At 39.7% G+C, this 25,139-nt stretch overlaps 1 protein-coding gene and 1 long non-coding RNA gene across 6 annotated transcripts in view; one reads left to right on the top strand and one right to left on the bottom strand.

Annotated features, from left to right (window-relative positions):
* MYO1E (myosin IE) overlaps nucleotides 1-25,139 on the bottom strand; it is a 139,122-nt gene that overhangs the window by 23,696 nt on the left and 90,287 nt on the right. For all 4 annotated transcript variants that reach the window (XM_039491599.1, XM_039491597.1, XM_039491598.1 and 1 more), the window contains exons 15-22: nucleotides 23,631-23,716; nucleotides 22,834-22,915; nucleotides 20,411-20,517; nucleotides 16,817-16,915; nucleotides 12,446-12,590; nucleotides 6,483-6,597; nucleotides 4,336-4,505; nucleotides 3,654-3,799 (exon numbers count right to left, since the gene is read on the bottom strand). In XM_039491599.1, the coding sequence (XP_039347533.1) occupies nucleotides 3,654-3,799; nucleotides 4,336-4,505; nucleotides 6,483-6,597; nucleotides 12,446-12,590; nucleotides 16,817-16,915; nucleotides 20,411-20,517; nucleotides 22,834-22,915; nucleotides 23,631-23,716 (950 nt within the window). The remainder of the gene's footprint in view (nucleotides 1-3,653; nucleotides 3,800-4,335; nucleotides 4,506-6,482; nucleotides 6,598-12,445; nucleotides 12,591-16,816; nucleotides 16,916-20,410; nucleotides 20,518-22,833; nucleotides 22,916-23,630; nucleotides 23,717-25,139) is intronic.
* LOC120373325 overlaps nucleotides 1,311-25,139 on the top strand; it is an 80,520-nt gene continuing 56,691 nt past the window's right edge. Inside the window, exons 1-3 of one of the 2 annotated variants that reach the window (XR_005585488.1) lie at nucleotides 1,311-1,454; nucleotides 3,411-3,487; nucleotides 14,013-14,608. This is a non-coding gene — a long non-coding RNA (uncharacterized LOC120373325). Of the gene's footprint in view, nucleotides 1,455-3,410; nucleotides 3,488-14,012; nucleotides 14,609-25,139 lie in introns of those variants that run through there. The other variant, XR_005585489.1, reaches the window with a different exon arrangement.

Raw genomic sequence — 25,139 nt, forward strand, 5'->3', positions numbered from 1 at the left:
CAAGAGGTCACAGTAAGTTACAAAGCAAGGACACAGATGTCGTGGTTACATGTCTGACCAGGCTATGACTGAGGAAGAAGGTGTCTGAGTGATTTATAACAATGTTCTCCACAAACATCCCAAGCAGTTGCAATTAAAAGCTCCACTTTAGAGGCATGTGAGTGCAAAATCACTAGAAGAGGCTTGTATCAGAGGGGTAGCCGTGTTAGTCTGGATCTGTAAAAGCAGCAAAGAATCCTGTGGCACCTTATAGACTAACAGACGTTTTGCAGCATGAGCTTTCGTGGGTGAATACCCCCATCCGACGAAGTGGGTATTCACCCACGAAAGCTCATGCTGCAAAACGTCTGTTAGTCTATAAGGTGCCACAGGATTCTTTGCTGCTTTTAGAAGAGGCTTATATTTTTATCAAAAGGCTCCTTCCATTCACTGTTCGCATGATCCTGGTCACAGGCATAAAGCCATGAAACAAAAACTTGCAAGTGTATTTGTTTTCCTACTCAGATTCAGACTTATCTTTGGATCTGCCTACTGTCTTACTCATGTGTTTGGGCTGCAATTTCTTACAGATGTTAGAAGCTGTACATAGTTTTTAAAGGCACCCATACTAGTGTGAGGCTTTGTTGCATACTGGCCTCCCTTTCATCTTCTGTTCTGACTGCTAACAACATTAGATAATATTGGGTTACTGTCTCAGCATGTTAGATGTCACATACTAAGCAAAAGAGGAAGCTGTAGTCTGCATTTCTCTCTGAAAAGAAATTAATTTGCATTTCAGCATTTTATACCCTATTAGATTTACAGTTAACATTTATTTAGAAAGGCTCTTTTTAAACTGCAGTTTATTAGAAGAAGCTACTACAGTGATACTCAGAGGGTCAATATCCATGTATTCTAGTGACTGCAACTGAAAGCTGTGGCAAACCATGCCGCTCTATAGCCAGGTGGAAGGGAAGCCAAAATTACATGGCTGTCAGCAGGAGATGACTTCATTTCTCAAAAAAATACATATGGGGGTAAAGCAAGCAGAAGAAGTCACTGATATCTAAAAGAAATCTGGATATCTATTACTTCAACACATCATAATAAAATAAAAGGGGACTAATTAGGTCACACAAGGCTCTTCTCACTCTTACAATTACTTACTTTCTGATTACCTAGCTATTAATTAACTTCCCCTTTTACAATAATCCTTCCCCAGCATGCCTGGCTGATAGCTGGCCCTTTAAATGTGGGAGAGGCAACCAGCAGCAGCATTTTGATACTCACTTTCCCTCAGATTGCTGTGGGCTATAAGTCTCTCCCTTACAGAGTATAAGTAGCTATTTATATGTCTATACAAAAGAGCGAGAATACCTATCAGCCCGTTCTGGGTGCCCTTGATGTAACTTAAAATACAAGTGTCAAGACTCACTCCACTCCACCATAACCAAACCAGAGCAATTCCATCCCAGGTAAGCCCCCAAACAGAACATTAAGGAGAGGAAAAGTTGAACTTTCCTACTTCTCTGACAATTAATCACCCTTACTCCCTCCCTCATCCCCATTTTTAAAAAAATGCTTTATTCTATTCTGAGCGCTCCTGTTAAATCAGAACAGTTTAGAAAAGAACTGAACCCTCTGAAATGCCCGTTACAGAAGTATAATTGTAATCCTTTCTATATGACCTCAGGAAATTTAATTTGGCATATTTTCCTTCTGGGGTATATTCAGATTCATTTCCAGGTTGGCTCAGAAATCCAATTATTTTAAATATATTCAAAAACATGAAGAATTTTCCAGGCTGAGAAAGATTGTGTTGAAAATTTGGGGATTGATTTGTTTTTGAGAGAATAAAAGACATAGAGAATTTTAATACAAATAAAATTCTATGAGATTTCTGAACTCCGCATGTTTGGAAAAAAAAAGGCAGATTGTTTTTTCACAAGAATACTCAGCCTTTGGTAACGTACAGGGACATGAATAGGCATTAAGTGTACAACAGGAAGGATTCTATATTATTCCAACAATTTAGTAAAAATCTATTAAGAATGGCAATGAAAACTTTTAATTCTTGCCATTGTCAGGGCAGTCGTATCTCAGATTCCCCATAAAGTCTGGTCCTATTACAGATAGTAACCTCTGTGCCCCTCTTCCTACTTGATTTAGCATGGCTACCCTAACTCAATATAGAACAAGAACCTGTGTAAGTAATATTCACTCTGAGTTCGGCCCACACTAAAATGAAAACATTAAAAAAAACAAAAACAACTCACTATATTTATTTTTTTAAATCTGGTGACAGTCGTATGCCACGTAATTTCTGAAATTTTTGGAAGCCACAAGCATTGGTTTATGACGATAACAGCACACTGATAACTCATGGCCAAAGCCTCATTAAATATAACATCAATATAATAAATATAGAGTTCTGAATTCATCAGATTTGGTTTATCTACAGAAAGGTCTGCTTCCATCTGAGGTAATGAGTGTAACCACTCTTACTGAGTTGGCAGTCTGGAGGCAGGCTTCTTTTTAGCTTACTCAGTACAGCTGCAAACACAGAGTACTAAGGTGCTAGTCTGAGTGTAGTAATTTTCAGGACCCTCACTCAGTTTAGTTTTCAGGCACCAGAATAAGAGACTTTGCTCTAACATCCAGACAACACCTATTACTGTAGCCGTTCATGGTTGCAATTCTTGTTATAAATGTGTGACAAATAAAACAATACAGGCTGGCTTTGAAAATGCAGTGGGAAAGAACAGGCCCAGTAGGTGTTAACCTATCTGCTTAGAAATGCCATAGAGTGAGCTGGCACATTTTACACCGGGCTAGTATGAGACAGGTATTTATAAACATGTATTTCAAACGTTTACTTTTAGTTATCAACCCATAATACTTAAGTATGGGAATATTTTAAAAATAATTAGTTTAGTTTAATATTTAACTCCACTTATTGCCCTAAGCAGATGGTTCTATATCATTGAGTACTGAATGTCAATCAAATGCCAGCACTGGCAAAATGTGATAACAAATACAAAGATGGCAGGAGACTTTGTTCTCTCCTTTTGTGAGGGCGGAAGTATTTTACATGGGAATCCATTGGTCTGATGTGCAGTTTCTTGCTGTTTTGTTCTGAGTCACCTGGAAGTGGTTTCTAAGAATTATGTGACCACAGAAGCTATTTCCTGTAATTGGGAATGTGTGTGGCCCTGAGTCGGCAGAAGTACTTAGCAGCCTAACAAGCACTAAAGGCTTGATGTAGAATGGCCAGAGAGAACATCACTCCAGCAAGCTTTTCTGGCAGCCCTCTAGGAAGTAGGACTCTCCCAAAATACACTCAAAAAGCATTAGGAATTACTTCTAAAAGACAGAAGTCTGGGTCAAAAGTCATTACCACCTCTTAATGTTAATTATGATTGATAATGCAGGTGAAGAACATTTTTCTGGGAAGCCATGGGCCAAACTGAGAACTGTAAAAGAACTACTGATTGCACCACTCTAACAGGTACTCAGAAAATCTGCATGTGTTTGTGTGGAAATGTAAGTGTGTGTACTCCTGTAGCTAGCATATTAGTAAGAATAGAAAAGCAGTTTGGTTTCAGAACTGCCAGTCTCCTTGCCTCCATTAATTTTTGTCTCTGCCAAAAGAAAGAACCTGGCCAGGCACTGACCTTAGGGAAACAGAAAGAAGTCTTTCCACCTCAATCCTCCGCTTTAACACCTCCTTCACCAGGCCTTTTTCTGGCCCCTGCTTCACTTTTTCACGCCCAATCAGATATATGCACTTTGGGGTGAGGACAAGGTCTCGCTTCACGCCCTGAAATGTGAAATGATTTGAAAAAATATAAATGTACAGCATCATCAAAATACACAGGCACCTGAAATTGGCCAAATAAGAAGCACATGAATGTGCCACGGATACATAATGTACCAGCTTTATTTTGCTTGGGGGAGCAGGGGAAGGAGGATGTAGAGAAGTGGGTGAATGTTATTCAGCTTGGATTGCATTTAGATAAAGATATAACTTTGCTCCCTATTCTCTATTTCTTAATTCCAACACCACTTTCTACCCAGCATCTGCCACAGCCCCCTCTGTCCTTGGCATAGAAAGTGTGAAAATGATGTAACATGGACCATGGCATCCTCTATCCATTAGTCCCAAGGGTGATAGTTTTCCTTCAGATCTGAAATCCTAGGTTGTATGGAACTGCTCTATACCGTATTTACAGTCAGAAACTGAGGTTTTCCAAGCATGGTGGAGTTTCCTTTATAGGGTAGTTCCTAAAAAACACTGCTGCATAACTTAGACACCATGACTAGACTGAGGATCAGGAGGTTTTTTTGAAACCATACCTTAAACCGCCTGTCATATTTAGTAATCATGTCTGCAAAATCAATCTTCTCCCGTTTCCCTACAAACTGACGTAACTCTGGATGCTCCTCCATGCCTATGTAGTCCCCAATAAAGTTCCTGTTGATGCTGTTTCGCCTTCTCTCTTTCTTGTTCAGCAACAGATCTGAGGCTTGAACACCAAAAGAGAACATTAATAAATACTGCTAACCAAAGAACCTTCTAAATTCATGAATAGAAAGAGCTCACAGGGCTTCAAGAGGAGCTTAACATTAGAAGAAAATTTAGGCAAATATATTTGTCTGGCAGGTGAAAAAAGGCACTGTGTAAGCTGGTAATCCTTTTGACAGGCAGATGTTTTGATTTGAAAGCCGTACCTATTTAAACACTTTACCCAGAATGGAGAACCACCTCCAGAATTTGGGGAAGTTCTGATGCAAACCTGATCTCTGTGGAACTACCTCTAAGAGCAACTGCCAAAAAAAAAAAATGTTGTACAGTAACTCCTCACTTAACGTTGTAGTTATGTTCCTGAAAAATACGACTTTAAGCAAAATGATGTTAAGCAAATCCAATTTCCCCATAAGAATTAATGTAAATAGGGGGGTTAGGTTCCAGGGAAATTTTTTTCACCACACACACTCTCTCTCTCTCTCTCTCTCTCTCTCTAAGTTTTAAACAATTTAATACTGGCACACAGCGATGATGATTGTGCAGCTTGGTGGAGTCCGAGGGTGGAAGAGGGTGGGATATTTCCCAGGGAATGTCTTACTGCTAAATGATGAACTAGCAATCAGCTGAGCCCTTAAGGGTTAACCCATTGTTGTTAATGTAGCCTCATACTCTAAGACAGCACGAATGGAGGGAAGGAAGACAGCATGGCAGACAGAGACACACACCGTGTGTGAGAGAGAAATGCACATTGCCTCTTTAAGTACGCTGACCCCACTCTAAGTACACTGCTTTTTAAGTAGATCAGCAAGTTGAGACAGCAGCTGCAAGCTCCCTCCATCCTGACCCTGTCCTGTCCCGCCTCCTGCTCTATGGAGATGGGGTAAGTGGGGTGCAGGAGCAGGGAGACACCCTGACATTAGCCCTCCTTCCCCCCACCCCCCAGCAAGCAGGAGGCTCCAGGGAGCAGCTCCAAGGCAGAGGGCAGGAGCAGCACTTGGCAGTGGGGGGAGGGACAGCTGAACTGCCAGCAACTGATAGCCTGCTGGGCGGCTGCAGCACAGGGAACTGAGGGGAACCAGGAGCTGATAAGGGGGCTGCCAGTTCACCCTGGTTCCAAGCCCCCACCAGCTAGCTCCAACGGGCTGCTCTTCCTGCAAACAGTGGACAAATCAGGCGGCTGCCAAACAACGTTATAAGGGAGCACTGCACAACTTTAAACGAGCATGTTCTATAATAGTCTAATTGATCAGCAACGTAACAATGTTAACTGGGGCGACTTTAAGTGAGGAGTTACTGTAGAACTATATTCTTAGCAAGATTTGTCCCTGGAAATGAAACAGTGTCCATATCTAGTACCAATCCCCAAAACCTGAATTATTACTCAAAGTCCTCTGCCATTATAACAGATTTGTTTTCTAATAAGAATCAGACATTTTTCAAAACATGCATGCCTCACCTTTGATTTAAAGCTAAGAGCTTGTAGAAGGCAATAAAACATGAGGGATAACAGGGGGGAAGGATAGCTCAGTGGTTTGAGCATTGGCCTGCTAAACCCAGGGTTGTGGGTTCAAGCCTTGTGGGGGGGCCACCTAGGGATCTGGGGCAAATCAGTAGTTGGTCCTGCTAGTGAAGGCAGGGGGCTGGACTCAACTCAATGACCTTTCAAGGTCCCTTCCACTTCTAGGAGATTGTTATATCTCCAATTATTACCTTTATGACAAACTCTAGGACTGAATTTGTATTAGTCCCAGGTCCCAGCTTCTGTTTAGCTGTGGGAAGTTCTCTCCCTAACTACTAGATCACCTCTATCCCTACCACTTCAAATTGTTAGCAAAATGCACTCAACCTCAAACAAAGCAATGCAAGAGTCTGCACTCCAGGATGGGAGATATCACTTTGCTCGTTTGAATCATGCTCTGTTTCTGGCTCTGGGATAGTTCATGCAGCTCCTACAGCATTAGAAGTAAAGACATACCTTCTTCTCTCATTTGTACATACTTCTTCCTGGCCATGTATTTCCTCCATGCCTTCTGGATTGCCCGAGCATATCCATCATACTTCCGTTCTCTCATCTCTTCAAGCAAAAACAGCTACAGATAAAGAGGAAAATGGGTCAAACACGTTAGATGAGGAATAAGTGAGCTTGGAAAAAATCCACATTTCACTTTCAACCTCCATGGATGCCACCTATTTGTTACACGCCAGACCCAAGAGTGCCTTACAAGCACTGTCAGTGGGCCCAGCATCAGACTGGGAAAGAAAGATCTTGCAGGGAAAGGAGGAAGTGTCCTCTGATGGTGATGTGGGCAACAATGGCTCATGCACAGTCTACCCCCTACTCCTGCTGCCAGTCTGGAGGATGGTGAATAGGGATAGTCTTTTCTCCCTGCAGCACTCCTATCGCAACTTTAGGCTGTGATTCTCTAGTGGGCCCTGCTCAGTCATACTACATGACCTGCCCTCCTACCATTTGCTGCTGCTTGGCTGAATCTGGGCACGGCATTGCCAGAGTATAGGAGGGGGCTGGCCTTGTCTTAGATAACACGTCAGAATGGATGCATAACTTGATACTGCCCTCTCGTTTCACATACAGGAGGCATCAGAGGGTGAATAAATACTAGCTCCTGTCCTGTCCAAAAGTCTGAATTTCAAACTCCTTGTACCTCTTGGTTACACTCTTCTTCAGTGTTGGAAGCCCTCGGATGGTTCTGTGGGTCTAAGTTACTTGGGGCTCTAGGTTCCCTGCCAGACATGGCATGGATCCAGATCAATGAATCTGTGCATGACATACTGTTCCTTGGCAAGGTTTTAGGGGGTCTCTGGGAAATTTCCAGCTGTGTATGCTATGTCCAGAAGTTCTTGAAGTCACCTCGTTGTTGTGTTCTGAAATACTATTTTCTTGGCAATCCATACATAAGAAATTATATGCCACTTATATAATTATAACTAAAGATTTACCATTTTAGTTAGATTTCCCATTTACCACGTCAGAGCTCCGTAAGCTTTCAGTTCATAGGATGTGCTTGAGGAGTTAAGTTGTTCTCAGGAATAGAAAGCAAAACCTTGGATTTATGGAATGGTGTCTTAAGTTCAGATAAGCGTATGCTGACCTAGCTATGTGGTAGGTATGCCTCTAATGTTCACTAACAACTGCACTTTTTTAAAAAATACGTAACATTGTGCTATATGTTAGTTATAGCACACTGGAAGTTAGACCCTTGATAAGGAAATAGGATTTTATAATATCCAAGGAATTCTTAACTGTGCGTGTATATATACAAATCATAAAGAGGCAAAGATAAAGTTGGGTGGGGAGATGTAAGTGGAGAAGGAATATATGGCATGAGCATAATGTCTGCACTCTTTGCAGGGTGTTTTTTAGAAAAGGCTGCTGGAATTTCTCATGACATTGTTGTTTTCTGAGAGAGAAAACCAAAGACTCTAAATTTCGTCTTTGCTTCCCAGCATGAATTAAGAAATTTCATAAAAAATGCTTAAAATATAACCTAAGGGGGGCAAAAAAGCTGCCAATTCCCAGTGTATTGTTGGCTCTTTTAATTCCATAAAAGATATTATTTTAAAAAATTAGCTGGCATGTGTGTATGTCTTTTGAAGTCGTGGGGTTTGAAACCATGGACGCTACCAAAAGAAAAATAATGTCATGCTTATCCAATGTAATCCAATGTGGGTTTTAAAGCAAACAGATCTTTTCTGCATATTCAGCAAAGTAGCTAGAGCTACCAAAGTGAAATCATATGGTAAACATAAAGCTTTTACACAAAACCTAAGATGGGAAGTTGGTCTTAAAGAAAAATCCACTGAGAAAGGAGCAAGTTTTAAAATGATACCAGTCAAATAATTGGGAAGATTAATTATAATTTAGGAGGGGTTTTCAGATCACTTGGCTCTGTTATAAGGGGCTTTTCTGCAAGAGACAATAGGCAGGTCTAAAAGCATCACTGCCACTTCTCTGTACACATGGCTGCCTGTCTGCCAGCTTCTTCTTCAGCAGCAGCACTGAGATAAGTCCTCCCAGTCTCTAAACTCCTCAGAACTGCAGGGGTGTTCTGGGTGTTGAATAGTGCATGGGAGTGATGTTGCCATGGTCTGGAAGTGGAACTGAGCATTAAGAAAACAGTAAAACCGACTACACAAAATGTTGCCAAATGCATAAATGTAATCACTTGAAGGGCTGTGTGTAAAAACAGTAGCTCAAAAGTTTCATACTGAAGCATGGTTTTCAGTTTGTTTTCCCTCTAAAGCATAATATCTGAAACAACAGGATAGGTGCTTGTGATATCAGCTGTGTTGCAAAGAGAAAACACACAATCCTAGCTCTTCCTCAAAGATATGCTCTAGTCCAAACACCGCTCGATGCAGGAATTACTGGATGAAATTCTACAGCCTGTGTTATGCAGGAGGTCACATTTAGCTGATCATAATGGCTGCTTCTGCTCTTCACATTTATTTGTAACATAAGCTTTGCAGCTTATCATATGGTTAAAATTGGGTCTGGCCAGTCTAACAAGTTTCATATCTGATTAAAAAAACGGAAGGGACTGATGTTAGCAGTGCATGTTTAATATTTTCATTGTCAGAATCAATACTTGACATACTACCGTTGCTGCTGACACAGAGCAAGTCTTGGGTTTAAATCCAAGCAGAGATTCGGACAATGGCTCACTTGCCAAGATATAATGCAATTGTGTGATCATGTATTGTGGATTAGACTCAAGCCTGATAGAGATTTTGCATTTGGGACCATTATGGACACACCAGGATAATGTCAAGAGGTTCCTGTGGTGGTGACAACCTCAGTGGTTAACGTTAGTGAAATGCTAAAGAAGCGTATTTAAAATATTAGAACACCATCTCTTTCCCCCAAACTTCTGACATGTAACACAGGGAGTGCTGTGCTTTAAAAATACAAACACTAAATCCTTTTTAGAGAGTGCAGTCAATGTTTGTTTTGTGGGTACTGAAATGATGTGGGCAGAAAAGAAAAATTTTCAATTTATATGTAGAAATGAGGTACCTTAATGTGGCGCTTCAATACAAAAAAAATAAAGAAATGCTGCCACACTCCTTTTAGAAATGAGTTTTACTTCTGTGTGTCTTAACTATTTAGTGCTTCAAAGCTGTGTGTGAAATTAACCCCCGCCCCACCCAAACACTGAACTCACACTAAAATGCATTAACCTGATAGTTTTAATAAAGAACAGACAGCCCTCACAGTTGATTATTCTGTATTGGATCATGCCCATAAACATAAAAAATACCCTCCTCAACTCTGTGTATATAGCTATAAATAGAATAGGATATAAAAGCTGACAGTGACTTTTACAGTTTGATACATACTGTGAGGAATTATAGTTTCTCTCCTTTTTTTTCTCTCTCCATGTATGATGTGTGGGTAACCTAGTGTAGCCTCCTAAATTACAGCCTTAAATGTCAGTGTGATGTCGTGAACCATTCATGGTATAACGTAAAAACACAAGAGGTTACATCACAAAAAATAATTACAGAAGATGTAGTAGTTGGTACCTTGGGCGCTATCCTGTCAGAAATGTATGTCTCCTTCTTAGGATGATCAGATGTCCCAATATTATTGGGACTATCCTGATATTAGGGACTTTCTCTTATATAGGACCCTTTTACCTCCTGCCCCACTCCATCCCGATTTTTCACACTTGATATCTGGTTATCCTATCCCTTATGCAAGTACAAAACCCAGAAATAACCATACACCAGTCACCCACAAAATTGGATTCTTATGTCATATTCTAGATAGGCTAATCCAGGACCCAGAAGAATAAATGAACGCATATGAGTGAAATGGACATAACCCAAAATCCTTGGGATGGTTCCTTTTTCTCAGTGAGGCTCAGAGGAAACACCCATCATAGGCTCAGAAATTATTTTTTTTTAATCAGATTCTGGATAATGGTCATAAGAGGCTGAAAGAGTATTTGTTTTAATCCAGACAGATTTACAGACCTGGTTTACTAGAATTATTCAGTAGAGTAATTTTCTTAATTGCTATGGAATATAACATATTTCACTGCATCAATTTATGGCACTGTAAATTTTGTTGTTAGAAGGCTGCCTTTTTATAGGAGAAAAATTCTCCTTTGTTAGTGCTGGTTTTATCATCAGCATGACCACCCAGCTAACTATAGCATAATTAAATCACAAAAATATTGTCCAGATCGGTGCTTACTGTCTCTTGCTGTTGTTTGTTAAACTGCCATGAGCAGTTTGTTTCAAGCAGCCAATAACAGATCCCTGAAAAACAGTAAAAACGATGAGATCGAGCCGCAGACTCAGATGTTAAGAAACCCTTTTCTCAGTTTGGCCCCTGAAATCTTGCAAAGATTTAGAAATGCTATAAAGTGGGGTGTTGTACATATTGATATTAAACAAAGAAAACCACAATCTAAAACAAACCATTTTCTCTGGGTCTCACTTTCCCTTATACGTGAAGACAGTTATTTATTCAGGTGTGTAATGGAAATGGCCTCCTGTCTGCCATTCATAAAACCTTACTTCACAGTTAGCTGGCAACTCTCCATCTACAGAAAGCTTATAAAAGTCCCTTCACAATGATGCAAGTACTAGATAGGATTTCGGCACATAGGCTCTAGGACTTCCGCCTATGTCAATAGCAAAACTTCAATCAACTTCAATGGGGGCATGGTCACACCCTTAATCAGTGCACTTTAGGTTATAGCAACATTACTGATGTTGCATCCTGTCAGCACATACCATTTTTTTATTTGTTTTTTTTGCTAACAGTCATACTAATTGCAGTATAGCAAAGCAAAGCAGCCCAACAGCTGTAATTTAAGGCCATCAAAGTCACACTCTCCCTTATCTAATAAAAACATTAAGATAAAAAAAAGTGCTGGGCACTGTAAGATAAGTTGTGAAACAAAAATACAAGAGAAATTCTTTAATAAAAATGAATATATTCATTACATGGTCAGTTCCTTTCACACTCCCTCATAGCAAATCAAATGTTTCCCCCCATAACAATCACATGCCTCCATTTTGAGAGAAACAAAATATAAGCCTAAATGAGTCATCTAAAGCTTCACTTGACTTCAATAGGTGTTGGATCAGTGAGCCAATAGGTCTTTTTCCATTGCTAATTAATGTGACTCTGTTCCAAAAGTCTGACTGTCTCAAGACTGAAAAGGTCTACATGATGCCGAACGGGATACGTTTTCCCACTAAGGATCTTTTTTGAATAACAAATGTAAAACGAAGAAAAAAATTTTCAACAGAAGTTGCTGAACTTGATTTTTTTTCAGCAAGAGTTCAGCAAGTATTGGAATAAATAGTCCAGCTCCCTAATGCTCACATGGTGTCATCTCTCAAACCTCAGTCATGCCAGAACATTTGATGCTGGTCTAGTAAATACAAAACAATTTATCCTCCACAATATTTTGGGCATTTTCTCAACACTGACTCTACCCCTCATTAGTTGAGTTTGTGCTTGATCAAATAATACTTGCTTTATTTCTTGTTCTAATGGTTACACATATGCTTTCATAACATCACTCCCCCGCATATTACAATTTCTCATACAACCAACTAAGTGCAAGCCATGTCCCATGTAACCTCCTGTGCTATGCAATGGAGCCCCCTTTCCAAAGTATCCTTGCATCCTACCTTGCCTTCCTTAGGAAGACTTTCTCATGTTCACTGTGTTACGAGTAGTCATGCAACAGCCTTATTACATATTGTGCCCACTGTAAATGCACCTGTAATTCTTGCCTCCATCCTCAGAGCAGACCTGTGTGACCTGTCGAGCCCGGCTAGAATGATATTATTCCAGCCCTCTCAGGTCCTGCCTGCACAGCTGGAGAAGGCAGAACTGTACCTACACCAACCAAATTGTGCCATGCACAAAGACTCTGGATCAGTCATACTCACAGACTCTGGAGCTTTGATGAAGATCTTAGTTTTCCCAAGCTGGTATTGATCAGGGTCCATATTGACTGAGTGGAGCAGGTGGAGAACCCCCTTTTTCTCATCTCCTTTCCAGGAAGGCCAGGTTGCTTTGGTCAGAATGGCATATCTGAGACAGCAGTAAGAGAGAAGAAAAATATTAAGACTTGGCATCACACACACAGCAGGAGAAGAATGCCACTGGCTCTCAGCCAGTACTGCCCCTAGGGTTGGCCCCTCTGTTCTGTGTTGTCACAGTGCTTATGAAAGGGATTGTGGAAGGACATACAAATTTATAGGTTTTCACTTTAACGAAGGTGGTACTGTCCAGTATGAATGTCCTTGGTCCCAACTTTTCCAGTCTCCCTAAACTAATAGTAGGTGACTAAAACACATACATCAAGCTTTGCTTCCTTAACCCTTGACAATCTCAGGACAAATAGGTTCATCAGCAGTATTTATACTGAGGTAATCAGTAACTCATCCTTGGCACCTCACTGATTCCTCCCCAAACACAGGGCCTGTTTCCCATTCCAACCCTTCTCTGTCCCCCTCTTCTAATCCTTGTTATCTGTGAAGAATCTCTAATTTCTAAGCTAGTAGCTAGCCTCACTATCCCAGCCCAGCTACTATCAGCAGCTGGCCTGCTCTCGAGCAGAGAGCCCTTGAGCAGGTGGCCATCATCACAGTCCCTCTCCACCCTCCTGAAGACTGGGGTGCTTTGTAACTGGCCATAACAAGAATATGAGGTGGGAGGGAAGTGCTGTAACAGAGAACAGACCAGGCATATGGCAGGTGGGGAATGATGTTCCTTGGATGAGTATCTCAGTATCACCCTGCTGTTTTGTAGCGTGAGGGAGAATACGGATCCCAGTAACAGGGACAGGCAGCTTCTGCCTGAGAGAACCAGCCACAGGAGAAGTGGTGATTCAAGGAAGGAAAGAGGCAGGGCAGGGTGGGATTCACTGCTGGCCTCTCTTCCCCATGGCATGAAGACCCATAGCATCCTCCTTAAACCTTGGAAATTAGCTAATTCCCAGGTTACAACAACGTGGGAACTGCCCAGTTTTCTAAGGGTTAACGAGATAGAAACACGGGGTTTGGAACTGACGGGGGCAGAGTCACAATGCTTTCCTTTTTTACTGTCCACCGATGGGCTAGGCTTTTTAGCATGCCTGTGGATAAGTAACTTTTGAAGCACTTTGGGGCTGCTTTGTGAACTAGACTGGAAGCTAGAGCTGCAGAAAGTTGCCCCCCACAATCAATCTTATATTCATCTCCATTTTGGACACCTTATCACAGCTTTGTTTTGCTGACGCCTGCCAGACATGCTGGGGTACAGTGTAAATCCGTGTTTATTAGGGGAACTATTTGAATAGCGAGGGGGAAAAATCAGTGATAAAGTGTTGAGTTTGGTTCACTATGATTCCTGAGTTCCTTGAGGCAGCTTCTGGGTGTTAGTGACAATGTTTCCAGACCCTGAAACTGCACAAATGATTATTTATTAGAAAAGCTCATTTTTCATTGTTCTCCTATATAAAACATTTCCCAGACAGGGATCAGATGCCATGCGACGTAGATGACAAACCACACAACACAGATAACAGTGACAGGCAATAGACTGTGAACAACGCAAAGTACTTGTCCGAACTTCAGAAAAAACTCATGAACAGCAAATCTACTAGAAGAAAACTGGGAGAATTTGTGAACAACGAAAGGAACTACATCTGTAATGACTAACTTGACCAGCTCTATTTATAAATGTTTAAGGGTCAGATGCTGAAGTAATATGCAAGATGGTTTAACTTTGACAAAACTAGGCCCCTCTAAAACTCCTAGACCTAGGTACACCCGTCCTGAAGCAGCAGGGAGTCTGACATTAGTGTAATTTATATGGAGCAGCAAGAAAAGCTGTAAGTTAAAGAGGTTTCTATCCTGCTTAATTTCCAGTTTCTTCTGGCTGTTCAGCATGTAATTTCATCAGTATTGTGGGTTTAAGTAGGCGTAAGGAATCTTAATATAGGGGAGTCTAAGTCAGTGTAAGAAAAACTAAGTTATACTATCTTGCATATTCCCTCTGAATTTGTCTTACACATGTTTCATATCACAAGTTCTAGCCACTTTTGGGGGGAGTGGTAGGGGTGGAAATCGGAGAATAAAATACTTGTAATATAAATAGTAATCTTCAAAGCTATATTAAAAAAAAAACTTTGAAACTCTTTTTTTTGCTCCCAGTTATATCCACCATGATCACTTCACATACTGAATGTTGTGAAGTGTCAAAGTTTCAAGACAGCCACATTCTATAATATGTAATGATATATGGTGGTATTACATTGTGCATTGCCACGTGGCATAGCACTCTCCTCAAACACATCTCTGTGTATTTTACAATGCTGTCCACTTCAATTAGTAGTATTAATGTCCCTCTATCTGGGCTTTTCGAGCTCATGCAATATAAGGTAGAAGAGTGATTCAGGCACAAGTGCTGAGCCTGTGTTTAAAACGCCTTTGAAAAAATGCCAAATCATGACTGCCAAAAAAAAAAATCCATTATAAATGCACAATAAGCAGTTAGGTCATATGTCTAAATATGGGAGTATGGGGTTTAGCTCTTGGATTGGTTATGCTTTAAAACACACAGGCCTTTTCAGTGACTTTGGCTTTTTGCATGCAAATGAAAATTTCAGACATAAAAGTCCATTCAGCCCAGAAATCTCCACTTACACAGAGCTGCCAAGGAGCTCCCAATGAAAACAACTGCACAAACATGCATTTCCTGTCCATCCCATGCCTCAGCCCACTTTTACTCACACTGACTCATGGTGTCAGAACAGAGCTTGTTCTGGATGTTAGGTAACTGTGAATGGAAAGGGTGCAGGAAGATTTTTACTTATAACAAGAAGTTAAACTTTACCAAACTGCACTGAAGCAAAAAGCTAAATCCTACTGCAGGGGGGGGGGGGGTGTTCATGGACTAAGACTGCCTGTGGATCTCTGCCTGTAAGAGTAGAAATCTGTTCACCTTCTTCCCTAAGTGCCGTGTGGCTTTCACTGTGCAGATCTCTCATTCAGAGAGATTTTTGAATCTGCACAGGCCCAATATGCGGTCAATGTTCAGCTATTATCTAGCTGACACTAGATTTAACACGCATTATTGGTTGCTTATTCTATCTAGCAAGCAGAAAGTGCTTCATTCTCCAAGTTGTATTTCTTCAGCATAACATTCTGAAGTGGGCTAACACAATATGAAGTACATTTATATTTTACTGGAAGACTGGGAGCAGATTAAATCATGTGAATGATTGTTCCATGATGAATTATCCCAGAAAAGGGGCTAAATTAATCCCTAGAAATATTCTAATGACTTCTCTGGAGCTACATCACCAATAATTTTTGCCCACTGTTTTCAAAAAAGAGGACACACCTGCTAAAAATCATGAAGTTTCTGGGCAGGACTCTGCTTCATGCCAGGGGCACAGTCACTAAGAATGTTGCTTCCAAAAAGAAAGCAACATTTTGTATCTTGATGCATCATTCCTTGGATTTTCCTGATCCCAGCAAATCTGGTTTTGTACCAGAGTATGGTACTGAGACTGAACGGTTCTTCTAGGCTGAGGCTCTCATGATGGTGGATGAAAACAAGATGCCCAAGCTCATTATTTTAGATCTATCCACTATCTGGAGTGATTCTGTTCCTTTCTCTGTGAGGGACACTGAGGGAAATGTTGGGTGATCTGCTTATCTCAGCCTTTGCAACAATAACTATTATTTTAGAATTACAGCTTAGACTCTCAAATACAAGATGGAAGTTTAAAAAAAATAAAATAAAAGTACCAGCTTGCTGATCTATCATAGGATGTCTCAATTTGATCCTGGGTAGCTGTGTGTTAATTATTCCACCAAAGGCTGGATTATATATTATTATTTGGTTGAAATTACTTTAATTTAAGAGAGTCTCAGCCAGCAAAGAGATAGATGTTAATGTACAAATACAGTGCTAGCCCCCAATAAGGCATTCAAAGGAGTGTGGGTTTCATAGACTGGAGCATATTCTGCTGAACACTTTGCTAGTTCTCTATTCCCATAGATTTTTACTCTTACCTCTGAGGGATTCATAGCAGTGCAGTAGGAATTGATACTTGAGAGAAGAACATGATAATTCTCAGTGGCAAAAAGTTGGCTTTAAAAGCCTTTGTTCCTTTAAATCTCTATATAAACTGTATATTGCACAGTTAAAGCTAATGGGAGAAACTAGAAACTTTTTTAGGGCTTGTGGCTTTTCTTTCCTCCTCTTTTTCCCACCCATGTAGCAAACCACTATACAGCAATACTGCAATGCCTGTAATACTGTACCTCTGCAAAAACTTTTTGAATACCCGTCTGTATGCATAGCCTGCTCTCCTTACTCGAATATTTTCTTTCAGCCCTAGGTATTCCACTTGATGCTTTACCCTGTGGGGAAAAAACACAGTGAGATTTATAATCCCTTTCTTTTCAGCCTGTTGATGAATGTAGGTATCCTTACAATTCTATATTCTGTTTAAAGTCTCTAGTTCTGAAGTGTGTGTGTGTGTGTGTGTGTGTGTGTGTGTGTGCGCGCGCTCACCATTAAAGTTCTAATGAATAATTCTGGACTTGATTAGTCCACAGTTCTTGGCTCTAATACTTGGCCATAAAAAAAGCCAAGTAAATGCTGATCTACACAAATAACCCAAATACTGAGATGGCATTGGAAGGCAAAATGGGAGACTACCCTGTTTTCTTTTATTGTAAATTTTTAATTTTCACCTGCACTTTACATAGCTCAAAATTAAACATAATATCTTATATTTGGCTATTCAGACCAATACTGTGCAAGAAGGGCCAAGTTCGATGGTCAAAGGTCGAAAATAGCACACTTCTGGAGTACTAGGGGCTGGAAAGCAGAGGCTGAGCAGTGTGTCCTGGGTACCATGGCTCCTATCTCTGCCATATTACAGAGAGAAGATTTGTGGCAGGCTGGAAGAGTGGCTGGAGCATGCTCAGCAATCCGAACACTGCATATTTCTAATGGCCACAAGCCCTGTAGGCTGGCACCAGTCCCAGAGGCTGAACTTAACAGCTGTAGGCAGGCTGTGGAGGTGCTCTGTATCTTGTCTATGGGCTGAAGGGGAAGACTCCATTCCTCTGACAGCTCTACAGTTCCTCTGTGAAAAGCTCTTTTACTTCAGTTCTCCCCAGGAGCTGAGGGATTTCACCTTAAATCTCAAAGGGGAAAAAAGAACGTAAAAGAAAGGGCTTCTCTTTGGGACGTCATTCTCCCTTTCTGGAGCTTGGGAGCATATTTTACATTTTTCTAAATTTAAAGACTAAAGTATATACTACCAGACCACTTTTTAAAGCTTAGACATTAATTCAGAATAAGCGACTATCTTTCAGTGAACTTTTGTTGCTGTTGTATGAGTCCCGCTTTACTTCTCTGCATTTCCTTAATTTCCTGAATGTTTATAATTCACATCGGAGAGCTGAAGGGGGTGTGTATTAAAATGACTGATTTTTTTTTTAAAGGTCCAAATCTCAATAGCTTGCAATAAGAAACAACAGGACTGCTAAAGTTATAAAGTGAATTTAACAAATCTCCACATTAAAAAAAAAAGCTTCTTTAAATTACGTATATAATTTTTAAAAATCTTTTGCTTACCATCTTTGCATTCTTTACAAAGACCTATTTCAAATTCTGGTACCTCTCAATCAGTGCTTAATTTGTAGTGAAAGAGGTGCTGGGGCTCAAGCAATTTTTTTACGTTCATAACTGATGAAACAAGCCCAAAGGTGCTGGGCTATGAACTGCCAAGCCTAGAGGTGCCCTGCCCAAATTAAGCACTGCTCTCAATTGTTGCTTCATTGGAGTTATTTTCTAAGTTTAGCTTCATTCCAAGCCTCTAAAGTACAGGATGTTTCGCCCATTGATTTTATTAAATCAAGACATTCCTTTTCCATGACTCACACTATAAAGAGGGATAATTTATCATTTTTAAAATCCCATGTTGTCAATGACAAAACCCTCTAGTTATTTTTTATTTTTAATAAACGTTTATAAAAATGGTTTCCTTAAGCAATGTAAGTTGCTTTTTGGACTTCAAACTCACAGTAAAAAGTGCTGTATATTTTAATCTTAGTGTTCAAGGAACCAAAGTAGGTTTTGTAACCCAGTCCAAGGCTTCTGGTGCAGTAACAGTAGAGAGATGATGTTCAAAAATATATTTTCTTGTTTATAGTTTTCCCTCCTGGTCACATCTGGAATAATGCAGTGGAACATCAATACAACTCCCTTTTTCTTACTACTCTGCCAGTACCAGTGTCCAGCAACACAACATTTCTTAAACATTTCTTTTTTGTCCTTTCTTTTTCCTGGGAAAAAGACAGTCTTAAAAATCTCCCTTCAGGCATCAACCTCAGGCAGGGTCATGGTCTAGGAATTCTGCTAATACAAAAAAATTTCAGGCCAAGCAGCTGTACCAGAATAGAAACAAAAACACATTTTCAAGAAACACCCCAAATTTTGGAATAAGCAATTAACCCTGCTAAAGCTTAGATTTGATACAAGGTCTATCTTAAGCAGAGTGCTACAGTTTCTGAAACTATTCGACTGAAGTACAAACCTGGAGCGACATGGGTTTGTGTAGCACAGAGTAACACAGACTTCCCTGGGCACAGTTTTTTTCTTTAGCAAGACAACAATAGTTTTGAAGTCCATTAACATGCTAATTGTAAGCAGATTAGATATGCAGCCACAACAATTTTTCAAATATGTGTGCATTGGTGTGGTGCATGAGACTAAATGACCCCAGGAAGATATTCCTTTCAAAGGTCAACCCAATATTGTTCAGCAAAATATCACTGTGGCTCTTTCAACCCATTTGCATGTTACATTTCCAGTGTCACTGAACTTTCCCACAGCAGTAAGATCACAAGACTATGTAAGGAAAACAGCAAAACTAAAAAATCCCTTTGGTCAGTCCCATGAATCTTCACTACAGAAACGAACTGCAGACTAGTTTTACTTAGGGATATGCATATGAGCAGATCTGCCCTTCCTTGGGCACATCCCTAACAACTATAAAGAATTTCTGGGTGTTTGAGGCTTTACCACTACAGATAGAATATAAAAATAAAATCCAGTTTAATGAATGAGAGATCATTCCTTTTAAAAACTGGGGAAAAGTGCTCATAGTTATAAGACTACATGATGTCAATTTACTTCTGGGGCTGGTATCACACAGTGTGTTATATTCTATTTACCTGTACTTCATTGCCAATTACCTCAGCAATGGCAAAACAACACACATCTTTGAAAAACGGGGTCTCAGAGCGTGCGCTCCAGCCACAGCCCAAATGTCTACACTGCAATTTTATAACCCTGTGGCCTGAGCCCACTGACCCGGGCCAGCTGTGGCCGTGCCACAAACCTTTTATCGCAGTGTAGACATACCCAGAGTGACTTCTGCTCAGACTGCTAGGTTTTTAACTATCTAGTAGAAGCTGTTTTTCAAAGCAGCAAACAAAAGTTACAAGCTACATCCCGTTTGTGTGTAACAGGATTTGGTTGTGTAAATCCTATTGTACTGTTCTGAAAATTTAGCCCTTAATTACTAAGGGAGTTACTTAAATACATTCTGTAAATTGTGATTACCCATAATTGGCTAGGGAAAGACTAAGATTAACCACATTAATTACTAATGCTAAATCAAACGAAACCACCGTTTTTCCTCAGAGTTTAGGAGAGGCCATAGAGTAAGTGGTTATATGCCAAGTCTGAAAGATTCTCTTGAGCACTGTGTCTCGAGTACCCAGTTCTGTTTGCTGGCATGCAGGGTGATTACAAATGCTCTGTTTCTGCCGCTCAGAGGAAGCCTTGTTTGGACTATTACTTTGGCTCTGCCCATCCCGTACTTGGCTAACTCATACCTGCTCTCCTCCCAGTCTCGAGGCTTCTTTGTTTCATTGGGCTTGATGCAGCGGATATAGTGAGGTGTACATTTCATCAGGGTACCAACAAGATCATTTGCTTGTTTCTGTGAAATGAGGAACAAAACTTAGATATGAGCTGATTCAGGTAAATTATATAGGCTGTTTCTTCAAAGTGTCAGTTGTCTACTGCTCCGCTGACCACCACAGTATCTTTGGATAATATGCAGCAAGAGTCAGCCACATGTGTGGTTGTCTAGAAGAGAGAGACTCAATTTGACCTTGTAAAAGGGCTACATGGAAATAGTCACATACATGGAAAAAAAGTTAAAATTCACAAGGAGTTTCCATTCAAAAATCTCAAAAATTGAAGGCCAGCTGTCTTTAGCATGGACGCTATGAGTTATTTTTACGTTACTGAACTTTTATCTTTCTATTTCTCACTCTTATGTTGTATAACTCTCCTTTTTTGATGGAGCAATGGTAACTCGTCCATCTTATTGATTTGATTTGTAAAATATACCCATTGTAATCTCTAGGCACATGTACACATTGAATGCATTATTAATACAACCAGACTGACTTGACATCCATTGACCAAGTCCACCAACTCCCACTACAGTGAAACTCAATCCCATTGCCAAGCCACCTCCTAAGAAACGGCTTTAGTAAATATACTGCCATGGTAGGATGCCCTGAGGGTGGGGAGTGAGTTGAGAGTTGATGGCTTTTAAAAGAAATCACCGTGTCTCCAGCCCCTCACATTTAAATCTGGGGACTGTTAACGTGAATGCTTCAGCTGATCTCGACAGTCAAGGTGAAATATGACAAAAGGGGCAGTGTCGTTAGATTGATATTGCTTTCTAGACAAAAGTGCTAAGATCTATTTGACAAAAGTGAGAATTCCAATTATTAACAGATTTCCTGTAGTAATACTAACAAGAGATTGCTAAATTCAGATTAGGATCTAAATTCAGATTAGGATCTAATCTTCCAAATTTTTGGGACTTTCGGATCTGGGGGGCATAGGTTCAAGCCAATCTTCAAATAATATGCTAGAAATCTGAACACTGAACCCTGACTCAATGTCCACTGAAGTCAACAGGAGACTTTTTATTGATAACAGTGAGCACTGGATCAGGCCCTGGTGCCTTTCCGGGATGTAAAGGGACAAGCTATCTGTAGTTAATTGTAGGACACCAAGCAGCTGTGTGAAGGGGCTCATTCATTATGCACATGCCAGTGCTGCTATCACTGCCACCAATTGCCACTTTAGAAATTCAAACTAAAGCTGGGCAAAAAGATTCACATAAAGTGAAACTGGCAAAATATAATGTTGTGATGGCTGAAACAAAATTACTTTACAACCCAGCCAGATTTGTAATTTTCTTCATAATCAAATTAGGAGTTTTGGACAATGAAAAAGAGTGAAAACCACTCTTTTCATTAAATACACACACATGTTACATACTGTATTTGGGGAAAAAATTATATATATGTAATTGGGGGGAAATATATTTTCCAAATGCAATGTATAAGCATGTGTGGGTATGTATATACAGTATTTAATGAAAAAAGTGGTTTTCACTCTTTTTCACTGTCCAAAACTCCTATTTTGGTTATGAGGAAAATTACGAAGTTGGCCTGGTTGTAAAGTAATTTTGTATACAGTGTGTATGCGAAGTTCCAGCACTCCTTCCCTATCCATTCATAAAACCCAAGAATGTTGCTAATTTGAAGTTACTCCCTTGCTTGTTAGTTGTGCAGAATCTGCTAGGGTATTTTTGTTTTGTTTTTTTGACATTTATTGAAATACTGAAGTTGACTGAATTTTCACTTTCATTCTGAAATGGTTACAATGCAAAAACCTGTATATATTTCCCAAATGCAATATTCACCTTTAAACAAAACACTCTGGGACCAATGCTTGGCTGGTGTAAAATGGTGTACCTCCACTGATGTCAATAGAGCTTTCTCAATTTTACCAATAAGGAATTTGGCCTGTTATCTTTGAAGTACAGGCACAATTCTTATTTTGGATACAATGTAGTTGGGCTTGTTCTCAATAGAAAAATTTACTAAATAACCATAATAAAAGTATTTACCACTCATACAACTAATTTATTTTCCAGCACTGTGCAAGTATTAAGAATGACAAGGTCACAAGGTCTAGCTCATCAATTCAGTTAAAACAGATGTCACAAAGGGAAGAAAAATGTTTAGTGACTGTTTGTATAGGTGTCTCTGAGATGGGAAATGGGCTTTTTTTTTTTGTCCTTCTATCTAGGCTAGGGCATCAGATCCCTTTGAGCCAATCCCGTTACTGTAAAAGGAAAGTTTTCAAAGATAAAAATACTAACTCCAAGAAAAATTGTCCCCACCCTTTCCACCAGTTATATCCAAGAGGCATAAACTGAACATACCTTAATTTTACTGCCAGCAGTGGTTGGGCGGCCTTTCTTGTCTGCTTGGAGATTTTCAGGAAATAGAGCCTTTATAAAAGGTCTGGAAAAGAATTAGCAAGACATATTGGTGTATGAGGACAGGACAACCATGCACTGTGCACACTGCAGTATATCAGGGGATACATGGTAGAAATTGGTGGTTTAGTGATTATGCATGATTATTTACAGTAATTTGTGAATGCAGCCATACCAAATCAATCTAAGATCACATTTTCCAACAGCTTTATCTGCAGACAGTGCTTTTTCAGCGATCCCTTTCGCAGACACGTGAATTTCTGAAGGGTCACAAAATCCCAGATTCAAAGGAATATTATGCGTATAGCCTTAATTTTTTTTAAAAGGTTAACATATCAACATTATTAATTAAAATATACAATATTTAAAAATGCTATTCTGTACCTTTAACCAAGAACCTTTCTTCTGTTGATTTCAAAGCACTTTACAAATCACTGGACTAGATCCTGAAGCCCTTATTCAGGGCTAGATTCTGACCGTATCTAGCCTGCCCACTGATCATATCTAATCTACCTTTGGCCTGATCCCCCACTGCACCGTGCACAGTGTATAGTCATTCACATCTGTGCAAACTGGCTACAAAATGCTACCATTTTGATCTGGTCGTGTTTTATACCCACTTTGAACAGGTGTAAATGGCTACACATGGTGCAAGGCAGTGGAGAATCAGGCCACCGGCCTCTTGAACCAACATTCTAGTCACCCAAAGTGTAAGTGTTAAACAAGTTTTGTCTACGTACAGCTCACTGCTCTGCATGAGTTCAATCAAGTCCATGAAAAGAACATCCCGATTCCTCTCACAGAATCCATCCATATCATAGGATACCTGGGCCAAGGTGGAAATTAAATGTTGATGTTTAGTAGAGAACCTGATAATTAAGCAATATTTTAAAACCCCCATGATTTTTCTGTTGATCTGATTTGTAGTAACCAATAAATCCCTGAATATAATTTGCTTCATGAGTTTGTCATGTAAGACTTAGCTGATGTCAGATATGTTTTTAGAATATAATGAAAAAGAACACCATGCAGCTGGGTAATGAGATGCAACAGCCTGGCAATAAATTTAATCTCATATAGAGAAAAACAACAACAACAAAAGTTCTGCATAATCAGGGTTTTCTGTAATTAAATAAAATCAATAAGTACTGCAGTGTTAAAAAAAATCATGAATAGGAGAAATGCAGCAGGACTTAGTACAAAATAATAAACAGAACACCTGCACATTTATTCCAAATTTAAGGGGGACACCATCATTTGACAGCACTTTGTATGCAGTCAGTTTCACTGTTTCTCCTGTGTAATTCACTTCCTCTCTGGTTTCAGTGGGTATCTCACACTGCCACAGATAATGTCATTTGTAAAAACCACAAAAATTGGCAGACACCCTTGGAAACAGATGCGATACCCAAAAGTGATTTTAACTTGATTTTTTTAAACTGATTAGATTTCAAGTTGACTAAGTTCCTTTATTTCACTCTTTAAAAAAAAGAAAAAGGAAAAAATACTCTCTTGATGGTATCTTAGCACTGCAGTCCATAATGGAAACAGTTGTTACTGTCTGTAGGAGAAAGAAATAGGAAATGAGTGTTTCTGCATGTCAAAGTTCTGCTTGTCTTAGTGCCATGTCAAGAGATATGTACGGTAGACTGATACCAAAACCCCTGTCAACCAGAATACATGAAATATTCTGCACCTCAGTGTTGTCCACATGCTACTACAATAAGAAAATACTGCGTGCAATCTTGATCTCATTGAAGTCTATGGCTTCATTCAAGGTTATGTCGTGTTCTTTTCAATTGCCTTACAGCTGATGGTTGCTTGCTGATCTTCTAGCCAATCACACATAGTATGTCAAAATATAGTCCAGCTATTTATCATATTAGAAAATGACTTTAACTGTTAAGGGTCATTGTGGTTTCCATTGGAAACATCACTTTTCAGAGGCTTATAATTCAGCTGTTTTTATTCATATTGGTCTAAATTCTGGCAACAAGCTGTCAGTCACATGTCAAACTTTTTCTTCTCTTCCAAGAAATATTTTAATATTTTTTGCTTTTTCTTCACACCTTCTAGTTTTGCAAACGGCTAGTCCTTAGACATAATGATTGCTTTTGCAATTATTCATATGTGAAAAGTATCTATGTACATACAACTAGTTACTTTTCATAACACCTTTTCTTGTATATCCATATTTCATACTCAGTTATGATTCTAATTCTAAGGTTTCCAGTGACATTCTCTTGGAA

Source organism: Mauremys reevesii, linkage group 10, assembly GCF_016161935.1.
Source record: "Mauremys reevesii isolate NIE-2019 linkage group 10, ASM1616193v1, whole genome shotgun sequence".
Taxonomy (NCBI): domain Eukaryota; kingdom Metazoa; phylum Chordata; order Testudines; family Geoemydidae; genus Mauremys; species Mauremys reevesii.